General features: G+C 35.5%; 2 protein-coding genes and 1 pseudogene across 4 annotated transcripts; 1 reads left to right on the forward strand and 2 right to left on the reverse strand.

The window, feature by feature from the left end:
• Window positions 1-1155: 1155 nt before the first annotated feature.
• Window positions 1156-2616, reverse strand: LOC104755805 (putative FBD-associated F-box protein At1g32375). 3 transcript variants are annotated; one of them, XM_087478094.1, is made up of 3 exons: window positions 1777-2616; window positions 1536-1670; window positions 1156-1440 (listed from the first exon to the last, which is right to left on the reverse strand). In XM_087478094.1, exons 1-3 carry the CDS (start codon window positions 2614-2616, stop codon window positions 1156-1158), a joined length of 1260 nt encoding a protein of 419 aa, XP_087334220.1. The 3 variants fall into 3 exon arrangements, with proteins under 3 accessions (XP_087334220.1, XP_087334223.1, XP_019088338.1); XM_087478097.1 differs by having other exon boundaries at window positions 1156-1409; window positions 1526-1670; XM_019232793.1 differs by having other exon boundaries at window positions 1156-1415; window positions 1517-1670.
• A 1452-nt stretch (window positions 2617-4068) lies between these two features.
• Window positions 4069-5585, reverse strand: LOC104755815 (putative FBD-associated F-box protein At5g56390). The gene is made up of 3 exons (XM_010478285.2): window positions 4733-5585; window positions 4489-4623; window positions 4069-4365 (listed from the first exon to the last, which is right to left on the reverse strand). Exons 1-3 carry the CDS (start codon window positions 5576-5578, stop codon window positions 4069-4071), a joined length of 1278 nt encoding a protein of 425 aa, XP_010476587.2. The 5' UTR covers window positions 5579-5585.
• A 7286-nt stretch (window positions 5586-12871) lies between these two features.
• LOC104733235 (S-protein homolog 32 pseudogene) lies at window positions 12872-13511 on the forward strand (annotated as a pseudogene).
• The last annotated feature ends 381 nt before the right edge of the window (window positions 13512-13892 follow it).

A 13892-nucleotide genomic window follows, 5' to 3' on the forward strand; every position in this document is an offset into this window, starting at 1 on the left:
ACAAGCAAACACTATACATAAACAAAAACAAAAAAAATCTCTTTTTGTCTGGCTCTAGATTTGTATCCATAGATTGTTTATTTTTTCTTTGTCAACAGATTGTTTATTAATTGCAAAGTTCTAAATTGTGTTTTTTCCTAAATATCACATCTTCCGAAATCTTGTTATCTATCTCTAAAAGAAACTTCAAACGACCAAAATTATTGATCAAACAATAACGCATAAATGGAACCAACCCTCTCCTCCAACCAAGGTGGGTTGGATCACCAACAAAGAGAGCAATCCCGAAGACAGAGGTCCAAAGAGATCCAAGAACCTTTTCCTAATATAAAGAGATAAAGTGAGTATTTTTTTTTTTTAATTTTCCTATTATTTCAGCACGCAGAGACGCTTAAAACAATCATTGAGCTAGCTCTAAAGAAGTTAAACATAACAAGTTCTAGTTGCTTATCTAACATTAAGATATAACACTCCAGCTGAAAGCAAGCAGATAAGCTGGTGAACGCCTCGATGGTACAGAAAAATCCTTGAGCACCTCAAGTTTCTTGTCGTGGTCAATGGATCTAGAGGACTTAATAGCGGCCTGCTTTAATCAGCTTGCAATTCGTAAGATGAATGCTATTACTTCTTTCTCTGTTTCTGTTCCTTCATAATATACCCATTCAAAGGTTTCAAGACTAGGTAACAGATATTCAGGCACCAAGCTCGTTTCATTCCAGCAGGGGGCGCGGGAATGTGATGGTACTGAGATTCAAGTATAGCACCACGTATACTGATATAGTACTCGTAAATAAAAGACCTTATTGCCTGACCAGGAATTTTCAAACCAAGTTAAACAAACAAACTTTCGAGCAACTAATATTTCAAACCAAGAAATCGAACCAACCTAACACCAACATAACATGCTCATTTTGTGTAATATTTAAGTCTATAAGACCCAGAAAATGATTAACGCAGATAAATAAAACCAAGTAACACAGTGGTTCTCTCTTTTGTCTAATGTAGAGAGACATGACATAAGAGATTGAAAGAGCTCAACTGTAATCTTTCAACATACTAAAATTCGGATTAAGCACTGACACACAGAGAACAGCTGTGTTACTCGAGACTTACTAGACATATTTTTTCCTTCAGGGCTGATCATGATAACTTCGGTTAATTAAAAATAAGCTGACAGATAGGTGAGCGTCTGGGCGACGAAGACAACTCCTTGAGCATATTAAGTTTCATGTTGGGATCGGTGTAATTAGAGGAGATAGTTGCCTTCTTTAAACAGTTTGCGTTCCTTAAGATAAATGCTGCTACTTCTTTCTCTGCTTCTGTTCCTTGATATTTTACCCATTCCAGAGTACTAAGACTTGATAACAAACATTCAGGGACTGAACTCGGTTCATTCCAGCATGGGCGTGGTTGGTAAGTCCAACGGTCATTGTATTTGTACTGACATAAATTAAGTGATAAAAGTACACTGCATTAGAACAAAATATGTACTGATCAAGGAAACTGAAGAAACTGGGTTTAGAATATGTACTTACCTTTCCAAGTTTGAGAGATTGTAATTTAGGGGAATCTCTGAGAAGACACATAAGTAGATTCAACCACTTTGCCTCACATGTGCATAACTTTAGACGTACAAGGCAGCCGAAGATACTACCAACTGGATATGGATACTGCAAAAGAAACACCATAAGTACAGGAGCAATGTAGCATCAACAAATATGGCACGTATTCATGGAAGAATGATAGAAAAACTAGCCTAAGGTTAAGAAAAAATACCTTTGAAGTTAATAAATCAAGATGCTTGACTGAAGTGATAGAAGCAAGAACTTCCGAAGGATAATAAACACTAGTGACGTCAATAGTTGCTTTAACAATCTTAGGCATATTGACAACGACACTAATAGAACCACAGCTACGGTCAACAATGTCCAAAAACTCTAAAGAAGGGGCACTTATCACAAATAAATGAGATTCATCTATATCGTAAAACCGCAATACTAATCTTTTGAGAGAAGGAACAGTAATGAAGAAGATTTCCACATTGTCATTAGGACATTTCTCCACAACCAAATCCTCAAGAGCAGGACAATTGAAAAAAAACGAGTCGAGAAAAATTTCACCAGGATACTCAACAGAATGAAGGCTCAAAGTTTTGAGAGACGGAAAAGTCACCGGAGATGAAAAATCCACAAGAATGACACTCTTAAGTTTCAAAGTAACAAGCATTTGACATCTTGTATAGAAACACCTTGGAAGGATATTGACTGGAGTTGTACTGGACGAACAATCAATATCGATGATCAGCTCATGCACACAACATTTCTCTACAGCTCTAGTCCAGACTCGAATATCTCCAGCACCACAGGTTTTACCAAGTTTGAAATGCAAAGTTTCTATAAACGGGGCTTCGTGCAGAAACAAAGACCTGTCTACAAACTGCGAAAATCTTTCATAGCTGTGGTTCTTATAGCTATCATCGTATACAAGTTTTGGCACCATCATCCAAACATGTTGCCATCGTTTAGAAAAAACCATTGTGGTTACCACATCTGTGGCCGGCAGTAACGACAATATTCTCCAGAGTAGCTCATCAGGCAGCTCACTAATCCTATCCATATCCATATCCCCTTTAAATCAAGCTTTGAGCTTTATAAAAGATTTACACTTTCTAAGTCAAAACCTGAAAACATTAAAAAAATATATGAACAAATCAGATTTTGAAAGCAACAAAGGATATCAAATTCTAAGTATGTGTTTTTCTCAGGAACCATGCAAACAATCATAAGCAACAACGCAAGGTCAAAGGCAAACCTTAGCGAGGTACATAACCCACAAATAGAAAGTGAAGCAAACAAAATCCAAACTCACTTAGCGCTCAAAGTTAATCCAGGAATTATATTTATGAACTAAACTTACAAGTTACAAAATCAAATAAGCACGACTGAGAATCAGAAGAAATTCACAGTATAGGTAAATTACCTTAAACGGCTCTGTATAATCAGAAAAAAACTGTTTTTTTACTCTACTGATACGGTGATGCCAACTTCTCTTAATATAAGAATATTAATTGATTTGAAAGCGGTGCAACTTTCAAAATTCTTCGACGCTTCAGGTTCTAAGAATTTATGACTATTTTTCTAACCCCAAAGGGTAAAGGGCTAAGGTCTTTGTTAGTAATAATAGTCGCGTTTCTCAAAGCAGTCGACCATTGGGAACAAAAGAAAACGGAAATCAGTAGTTTAATATTTTTTAAAGTAAACTAAAAATGAATGTTTAAAGGTGATAAAGTGACAAGCAGACAACAAACACAATTAATTCTAACCTACTCAGTAGACTGAAATGGAGCAAATACCACAAACTAAACCACAAACTAATGAAGACACCTAAAAAAATCTTTCTCCGAGAGAAAGCAAAGAGTACAAAGCAGCCTCAACGATCTATATATTACAAGGAAAAAACATACAAAGCTGCTTTCTCATACTGAGCAGCTTGTGCCTTCTATAGCTTCAGTCAAGTTAGCGCATTGCATTATGTTGATGTTCAGTCGACTGACTTCGACTGGCTTCGCTGTCTCTGTATATTGAGCGCATAGCATTATGTAGAAGTTCACTGATTGTCAAACATGAGATACATAGCTGCTTACCTGATTTACAAGACCTTCCTCCTATACTATATGCAAAAATAATCTCTTTTTTTTGGCTCATATATGCAAAGTTATAAAATGTTCATTTCATTAATATATTTCTAAATCTTGTTATCTATCAACTTAAATAACTCTTTAAGAAATTTCAAACGACCAAATTTTTGTCTCAAAAAAAAAAATGAAAAAAAGCGGCCAATTTTTTTGATCAAACAATACAAAATTCATCTAAAAGCATAAATGGAACCACCCCACTCCTCCAACTAGAGGTGTATGTAATTAATCACCAACAAAGAGAGCAACCCCTGTCTGAGGAAGATAGAGATATATCCAAGAGTTCCAAGAACCTTTTTCTAACATAAAAACATTCAATGAGCTAAAATTAAGAAAAAGATAAACAGAACAAATTTCTAGTTGCTTATCTAAGATTAAGATATAACACTCCAGCTGAAAGCAAGCAGACAAGCTGGTGAACGCCTAGACGATACTGGAAAATCCTTGAGCATCTCAAGTTTCTTGTCGTGGTCAACAGGTTTAGAAGACTTAATAGTGGCCTGCTTTAAACAGCTTGCGATTCGTAAGATGAATGCTACTACTTCTTTCTCTGTTTCTGTCCCTAGATATTTTACCCATTCAAAGGTTTCAAGACTAGGTAACAGATATTCAGGCACCAAGCTCGTTTCTTTCCAGCACGGGCGCGGCTCACCATCTCGAAAGGCATGGTACTGATCAGATATACAAAGTACATCGCAACATATCAATCGATTGTACTGATATAGTACTGGTAATTAAAGTAACCTAATCTTAATGATACTGAATGAATTGAGGTGAAATATAAATGTACATACCTGTTGAATTTTGAGAGTTTTTAGATTAGGGGAATCTCTCAGCACTCGTATAAGTACATTCAACCAGTCTGTCTCACATGTGCATATAGTCAAATGTACAAGAGAGCGGAATATTCTGCCAACAGGATACGCATCCTGCATAGTTTCAGTGCATGAGAAGTGTAGTGTCAATAGTTTCGATCATAAGAGAAGTCAATTAGTGACCATATCAAATGTAGTTAAAGTGTACTAAACAACATGTTACCTTTGAGTTTGGTAGGCAGAGAAAAAGACTCTTGGCTGAAGTTAGAGAGCCCATAAGCTGCTCTGTTTGGGGAGTAAACAAGTCGACACTTGCGGTGATGATCCTACTCATATTACTCTCAGCGATACGAGAGCCAAGCGAATAGTCAACAATCTTCAAGCTTTCCAAAGAAGGAGCATCTATTACAAACTCATGAAGAACATTGTTTACTTTTTCTAATAAGGATAAACGCTTTAGTGATGGCACTCTAACGCTCCAAATGGTGGCACCTGAACATTCCTTCAAACCCAAGTCTTCAAGAACAGGACAACTGGATAAAAGCTTGCTGACAGCTTTACTACCTGCGAACTTCACGAATTTAAGCTTTAACTTTTTTAGGGATGGGAAAGAAACTGGGGTAGCAGGAAATTCCATCAGAACCACATTATGTAGTATCAAGGTCGCAAGCATGTTACAAACCCCACTATACAAGTTCCAAGGAACCATGACTGGAGGTTGACTACTACTAGGAGAAGTATCGATCTCGATAACCAGTTTACGCACACAAGATTTATAATCTGCAGCTCTAGTCAGAGTATATCCAGTACCAACGATTTTACCGAGTTTGAAATGCAAAGTATCTAGAACTGGAGCCTTGTGCAACACCATAGACCTGTCTACAAAGGTAGAAAATCTTTTCTTATCAGTGTTCTGATAGCTATCATCGTACACAAGCGTTGGCACCATCCTCCAAAGAAATCGCCAACGTTTTGATAAAACCATTGTGGCCACAACATCTTTAGCACTAGGCAGTAACGACAATATATCCAAAAGAAGCTCATCATGTAAATGACTTAACCTATCCATTGTTAAGAGCTTTCAGCATCCGGAGAAATCTGAAAGCCTGAAAACATCAAAAAAGATGAACAAAGGGATATATAAGATTCTCAGGAGCCAAACAAATTAATAGGATTCATAAGCAAGGACGCAGAGTAAAGCAAATCCCTACCGAGATATATAGAAATAGCAACAAATAAAATCCAAACTAACTCCTCCAAAATCGTAGAATAAGCAAATAATTTAGAATCTCTCATGTAATTCATAAATTAATTATTAATTATAAATAGAAATTGGGAAGTTAATCTAAAATAAGTCATTTCTTAGCTAATAGGAGTATATTTTAATTACAAAATTTAAAACCTAATTAATTTTAAAGCCATTATCTGATACATAAAAAAAATCTGAACTAAATACAGTATATGTTTTGTTGGTGAAGATAACTTGTATAAAATAACAAATAATAGCACAATGTTTGACATTAATCTTAATCACTTGAAAAATATCTTATTATACATTTGGGTTTGATTATGCACTGAAGATTGAACCATACTGGCCGTACCAGACCTTTTCAAACCAACTAAAACAAGAACAGAGCGTATTAATTCCCTTAAACATGATCACATCTCCACTAAATCAACTAAAGGTAATTCGATAGTTTCTTTCCTAATGGCAATGTAACAAAATGTTTACGTTCCTTTCAAACTTCTGAACCAAGACTATCCAATTATCCCGAACCAATACTAGAACCAAAGAAGCTAAACCGAAAATCAGTAGTTACAGTTGAATAAGACTAAAATTGTGTAACACAGAACAGAATGACAGAACAGTAACTTGGCTCAAGAAGGAGCGTGAGATGTTCCTCTCATGTGAACGAGGTAAGTGATTTGTCTCTTAACTAAGTTTCTAAGACACAAGGAAAAATTTTTAGGAGATATCCAAACTTGCAACTTAAATCATTGTAAAATACTTTTATTTACATTCGAGTAAGAGACTAATTAATAATTATCGTCTTGTTCTTGAACATTTTTAGACAAGTAATGTTTCTTTCCTAATGTCACACGTCCTCTATTAGGAAACTTTAAACCACCTTGACGCTTCTTCATGGTTTTCAACCAGTGTGATTTCATGCCGTGCCCCTGAGACTTCTGTTTTTGTTTCTTTGAATGCCTTCTATGTCTCATCAGACCTTCAATAGAAATGGTCAAAAATTATAGATTACATAAATTTGTATTTTGATTAAAGTATGAGAGTCACAATAGAGTAACAATTTGCGACTCACTTGTTACAAACTTTGCGACCCTTGTTATGTTGCGACTATCTTGCTACGGTGTTGCAACGATTTTGCTACTCCTCTGAGACCATTGTGTTACTCTATTTGATAGTTGTCTAATCTTTAGTATTTTTTGCCAAGATTTAGGAGTGTAATATCCCCCCCCCCCCATATTTTTTAGTATGTGTCTCTTCTGCGACTACTTTGCAAATCCTCTTCATTAACTACTAGGCAAAAAATCCATTTAGGGTTTCTTTATCTCTTTCTAATTTTCGACTAAGAACTACAAGAAAATAGTGTCATAGTTTCTATTTTTGCTATAAGAGCATTGCAAATTGGTATTTGTTGCATATATATTGCAAAATCTGCAATAAATAGCCTTCTTGCTATATTTTCATATTAATGCAACATTATTTTTGTAGTAAATTTGTCGTATAGTTGTGACATACGTTTGCAACTTCCAATTGTTATAAATTATTGCCCAAGAAAAAATATAGCAAATATTATTACAAATTTGCAACGAAGTAATATATTTCTATAGGTTTTGTATTAATGCAACAATTTTATGCAGCAAATTAGTGGTATAATCACAATGGTCTAATCCAACTATATATTGACGTAAATAAATGCTACAAAATTAGTAGTAATTATTTTTAAATATACGCTTGTCGCATATATTTTATGACGATGCTCACGACTAAAAATGTTGCAAATATTGCCACTGCAATTATTATTTTGTTGCATTATTACAATAATATATAGTCATAAATCTCATTGCCTAATTCCACTTAATTTTGCAACATTAATATGAATCACAATATTTTTTTATATGATGTGGTGGAGTTTTAGGGTTGATTGATGGTGGAGATCATCAGCGAAGGTGTTGTAGAGTTGCGGTGTCGATCGACACACCATCCGATATCGCTAAAGGAAATCGCGTTAAAGAAGTGGTGTAGTCTGGTGGTGTCGACCAACACCAGAAGGGGTATCGACCAACACTAGGTGCCTGTGAACGCAGTTCTGGTTTCTGATTTTCTTGTTTGGCTGCTTATGTGGTATTTTTTGTTTATGCCCTTAATTGTTTGTGTGTATAGCCTAGTAGATCGGAGGATTGCCTCACTAAGTATTTGTGATAATGCTTATGCATCTCAACTGATGTTTGTGGTGTAGGTGATATGGGACGTGGACTCATGGCGATGAGGAGGAGGATGATCTAGGATCTCGGATATTGAGTTGTGTTCATGTTAATCTCGTTGGAACCTGGTGAGAACTATGTCAGGTTGCTTGTTTATATTGGTTATGAATGGTATTGTATTTTAATATATTGGAGGTTGTTTGATATGTCTTCTGCTATTTATGTTGGGTTATTGTTGGTTTATTGGTTGGTTATAATTAAATACTATGGTGTATTTAATTAAATATTTATTGTAAATAAATAAATAAACAGGTCGGATTGTTTCAGTTTAGTATCAGAGTCCTTACGGTTCTAAGGCAGGTTAATGGTTGGTTTCTAGTGTTTTACGGAATTTAATTGGTTAACTATTTTCTCTGGTGCTTGGTGCATGATGTTTTGAAGTTGTAGGTTGTGTGATGGAACTGATTATGAATAGTCAGTCAATGTGTGTGTGGTATGGGGTAGTAGTACCATCCCCTTCAAGCCATCAATGAGATTTCACAGTAAGATTTGTTCTTTGCGTGCAGTTTGAATTGTTTGCTTAGCCTTTTGTCTTTGGTAGCACAGATGGTTAGAGGTAGTTTTATTGCTGGTTATAGACGCGTTCGTGGTCATGGATGTGGTCGTAGACGTGGACGCAGTCGTGGTCGTTGTAATGGCAGAGGTCCAGTTGCTAGTGAGACCATGGATCAAAGTGTGATGGCTGAGGGCGTCGGTGAGTCGCAAGCGTTTTAGGAGAGGTTAGTGGGTTTGGCCGATAGTGGTACTGATGGGGCAGGTGGAGCCGGTGTGAGCAGTGTGGGTGGTGCTGTACTTCGGGGTGTGGGGTCGCAGTAGGTGGAGCCTCACGTCGAGTGTCACAACCCACTCCCAAAAATACACCAAAAGAAAGTACAAAGTTGCGTAGATATTCACATTTCTCTCCTGACCTTAAGAAGCAAAAAGAAAAAAGGGTGAGTAAAACAAGTTTACTCAGTGAGGAGATAAACTCTGCCCCCTGTTCATACAGTAAACATGTACCAAACATAAACACGACCACTACTTAGCATAGAATCAGAATGTCTAACCATTAAACAATCATCAAATTGATGAAATGCAACACAACTCATTTTTACTCTTCTTTATCTCGTTATCATGTTATCATGCACCTTAAATATCACACTCAGAGAAAGGCCCTTGTGGCACAATTACACCCATACTTAGAGCAAGACCCTCATGGCACAACTACTCCCACACTAACATTCTCATTCTCGTTCTCATGCAAATGCTTATGCCATCTGTAAACTTGTCTTTACATGTATCTTTAAGCATTAACATCAAAAATTCAAATTACTAACAACCTAACTTGATCATGTAAATACAAACCACCCAAAGAAAATTCTCGAGCCTATACTCACAAGTCACAACTATCAAAGAATATATAAGGAAAGAGGCTAATGCATATCCGAAAATACCACCCTCACCTGTCTTTGGACTGGATGGAAAACTGGAATAAAAAGACTTAAGAAGCTGACAACAATCTGAAACTTGCAGTAGAAGAAAACTGTTGAAACACAGATTAGGGTTTCTGGTTTTTAACACAAGCAGATGATTCTTGTCAGACAAGAAATCAATGTAGAAGCTACGGTGTACCTTTTCCGGTGAAAACAATGGCTCAGATAGCTTCCCTAACATCCCTTCTATCTGAAACAATCGTCAAATTCCCCATCCTCTAACAAATCACCAGTACTTTCATTGAAACCCGGATCCTCAAGATCCTCGTCCCCTCCACCTGAACCATTCTCCACTGACACCTCCATTGAATTGTCCTCGACTCCCCTAGGGAAAGCACCGCTATGATCAAGGCCTTGAGACTTTTTCTCACCGGAGGATTGCTTAACCTTATACACTGGTTTGGTCCACACTGGTCGAATACCTTTCCTATGTGGTGGTAACCCAACCGAAGGATCCATCTTGACACCTCCAGCCATCTTTGAATCAGAAAGATCATATCCCATATTAGTGTCTGACCCACTAGCATGATATCTCATCTTCTGTCCCAAAACATGCCCTTGATTCCTTTCTTGAAGAGAGATTCCGGAAGAGTTTGACTCACCACCCCGAAACGAAGGTTGTCTCCTTTCATTATATTGCTCAGCTTGAAATTCCAAAGCCCGTTTGACATGTTTTCTTGGTTTCTCCCACCCACCATCGTGTTGAGCAAGACCCTTTTTTACCATAGTCTGCTGTCGTTGTACCCCTCTCTTATCCACATGGTGCACACTCCCGCGACCAGCAGGGACATTCTTCAACTCGGGACAGACCAACACATCGTGTGTTAATCTGAAGAAATGTTTACCAAACCCAGACAACTTCTCATACTCGATGGTGACCACCACCTCATCACCTGTATCAAAGGGAACCACCAATTTGAAAAGCAGAGGATTAAATCCATTCACCGGGACTCAAATGCTTCCTGTTTCCACATCGAGTTCCTTGATCTTCCCAACCTTCTTCTCTATATCCTCAAGCGTTGCTAACTCCCACAGATGCATAGAAATGCCTCCCACCTTCACCCAGAAACTAATGGGTTCCCAACAAACTAAGGAGATCATCCATCCATTGAAGTGGTATGGACCATTGAGTAAGAATCCCTGAAGATCCGCCTCTTCCTCAAAATTGAACTGAAAAGTTCCCTATCCCAAATCCTCCCCCATAACTTTTGCTTCCAACTTCCAAATCTTGGGCAGATAAGCAATCAAGGACTCCATCCTCTGAACCGCAGGATTCATCAGCCTTCTAATTAAAGTGAGGGAGAACTGTTGAATCCGCTGAGCCAAGACAGAACCAGAGATCTTCACAACCTCCGTACAGACCAACGCAACGTTTCCTTTGTTAAGAGCCAACTGAGCCATAACAAACCACATATTCGAGCACAAATACAACCTCTGAGAGACCAAAAGCAATACTCCGATAAAGAGACAACAACGAATACACCACGAAATGAGGAAATGTAAAGGTAGATCGAGAAAAAAGAAACCTCGTGACCAGCTAAATATACACCCAAATCCCAAGACCACCAACCCGAAAAAGATCTGAAATCGTATCCGCTTGCCTTCAAAACTCCCCGGGACTGTAAATATATGAATATCCTCTTACCATCAATCCACAAAGCCAAGGAAAGAAAATCGCATAACCTGTTGTCAAGAGAATCATAATCATGATAGCAAAGATCTCATAGAACCACAGGATCAAATCGAGATTCACAATAACCCAAAAACCCACAAATGGAAACCTCAAATCCAATCGACCGATAACGCAGATCCTTCCAGAAATACATGATAAACGCAAAATCATACATCCCTCACCATGGGCCCATGTATCTTTTCCCCTCAACACTTCCTGAACCCTTATCGTCAAAGCCCACAAAACTGAAGATCCCCCACATGAGGCTGGATCTGGGAATAACTGACCTCGCCGGTTCAGAATCAAAGTTGGAAAGCCAATCCAGTCCCGTATTCGACAACCTACAAGAGCAACCGAGAGACCTACTCTCGATCCTCTCCCAACGCCACCGTATCCAACAATCTCAAACCAAAACCCTAAAAAACGCACTCGTCATCATCGCCCATTTACAAAGTTTTTGCAAGGCTTAATAAAGCTTTTATAAGGTTTTTAAATCGTTTCATACCTTATAAAAGTCTTGTAAAATTTTTTTGGCGGGAAAGTTGTTTTGTCAAAGATTTTTTATCAAATTTTTTTTGACAAAAATTTTGGCGGGAATTTTTTTTTCGAAAAGTTTTTGGTGGGAAAATATGTCAAAATTTCTTTGTCGGAAAAATTTTGTTTGTCATATTATTGATTAAAATATTTTTCATGCAAAGTTAAAATGTAATTAAAAATTAAAGGAGGGTTAAAATGAAAATAACCAAGAAAGAGTATTTCTAACAAATTTTCTATTTTAAAAGTAAATTATTTACTTTTTGTTATTTAATTTTAATTTAATGAAAAATAGATTATATTGAAGATTATATTTTAAAAGTAGATTATATTTTTTGTTATTTAATTTTATTTTGATGGAAAATATATTAGATTGATGCTTATAATTTAATGAAAAATAGATTACATTGTAGATTATGGTGCCAAATGTCACTTTCTAGTGCAAAGTTAAAGTAGATTATATAACTTTTTGGGATATAGATTATATTAAAGACTATAATTTAATGAAAAAGAGATTATATTGATGATTATTTTTGCCAAATGTCACTCTCTAGTGCCAAGTTAAGAGTGAACCTTACTTTATTATATAAGATTTTACTATTTTTATAGTCTGATTTACTTTTTACTTGAAATGATGAAAAAGAAAACAAAGAAATATGTGTCTTTAAGATAAATAGTATTACTTTTTATATTTTAAAATTATTTCAGAATTAACTAATTTAAAAATAATTTAAAGTTAGAAATATTTCTAACTTTAAATGGTGAAATAATTCAGAAAAAAGTGTATCCTAAAATTATTTTACCATTATGTAAAATTTGAATTTTATTTTATTTAGTATGATAATATTATTAAATTCAATTATCCCCTATTATAATAATATCTTTAGAACTAAGAGTAAAGACACATGTCAAAAGAAGAGGTACCAAATGTGTCAAATGTCAACTCTACAATGCTTCTTTTTTAAAAAAAAATCTTATTTGTTAGGCTAGTACACAAAATTACAACTCTTATTACCATAGTTGATATGTTCTATGATGATTTGATACATTAGTTATAATTAGCAAATTTATATTCACTGGAAAATAATAAACTATGAATACAAATAAAGGAACATAGATGTTGTTTATTAATACACAATATATATATATATATATATATATATATATCTAGTCTACACAACAAAAAGAAATCTAAACAGTTAAAAACAAAATATGAAAAATCTCACAATTTTCCTATTTGTTTTGACTCTTTGTTTGTTTGGTCATGTATCCAGCGCTGGAATCAAGATCATGAACGAACTCAAAATGAACAAAACATTGTTGATGAAATGTTACTCCAAAAATGATGTACTAGGTCCAAAAAAAATACCAAATGGAGGGAGTTATACAAATTATTTCAAGCGTAATATTTTCGGTAGGACGCGTTTTATGTGTACTTTATTACAAGGACCTAAATTTAAACTTACTCAGAAATTCAGAGCATTTAAAGTCAAAGGCTTATGGGAATGGAGAGCAAGAGAAGATGGAATTTATTTAAGAAGAAAATCACATGGGAAGACGTTTGATGATAGCACAAAGAATCTGCATAAAGAGCTGCATAAAGAGTTTGATTGGATAACAAAAAAAGTTTCATAACAAACTTCAATACCCTTCATTAAGACATCATTTATAAAAACTGAAGTTTCATTCTCCCTTTATTAGTTTACATGACAATCCATCATCAATATATATATGTATTATTTTCCGATTATCTTTTCTTTTAAGACTATGTAAAATGGTTTCTAAGAAGAGAAAAATAAATTAAATTTTTCTATTCATATTTTTGGCGTCAACTAAATTCATATGTGACTCTACTACATCAATTGTAACTTGCACAAAATTATATCTATTGCAACCTACAAATGAGTATTTTAGAAGCTTGAGTGAACCAATGACCTCTAGAATTACAATTTTCATGTCTGTTTTTTTTTAGTACAATTTTTTTATTAAAACAGCTAAAAGTAAAAGCTTTTACAGGGGAAAAAAAAAGTCAACACAACCAAAAAAAAAAGAACTCATACACAATTTTAAACATAGATGATACTTACATAATAGAAGGATAATTCTAACACCCGCAACCCATAAGGAAGGTTTGGGATGGCTGTTAATCGACACCAACAAATTGTAGTTAGCCATTTTAGTTTTAAGTCCTCTGGTTT

The sequence above is a fragment of the Camelina sativa genome, chromosome 2 (genome assembly GCF_030686135.1).
Source record: "Camelina sativa cultivar CO46 ecotype springtype chromosome 2, ASM3068613v1".
NCBI lineage: Eukaryota > Viridiplantae > Streptophyta > Magnoliopsida > Brassicales > Brassicaceae > Camelina > Camelina sativa.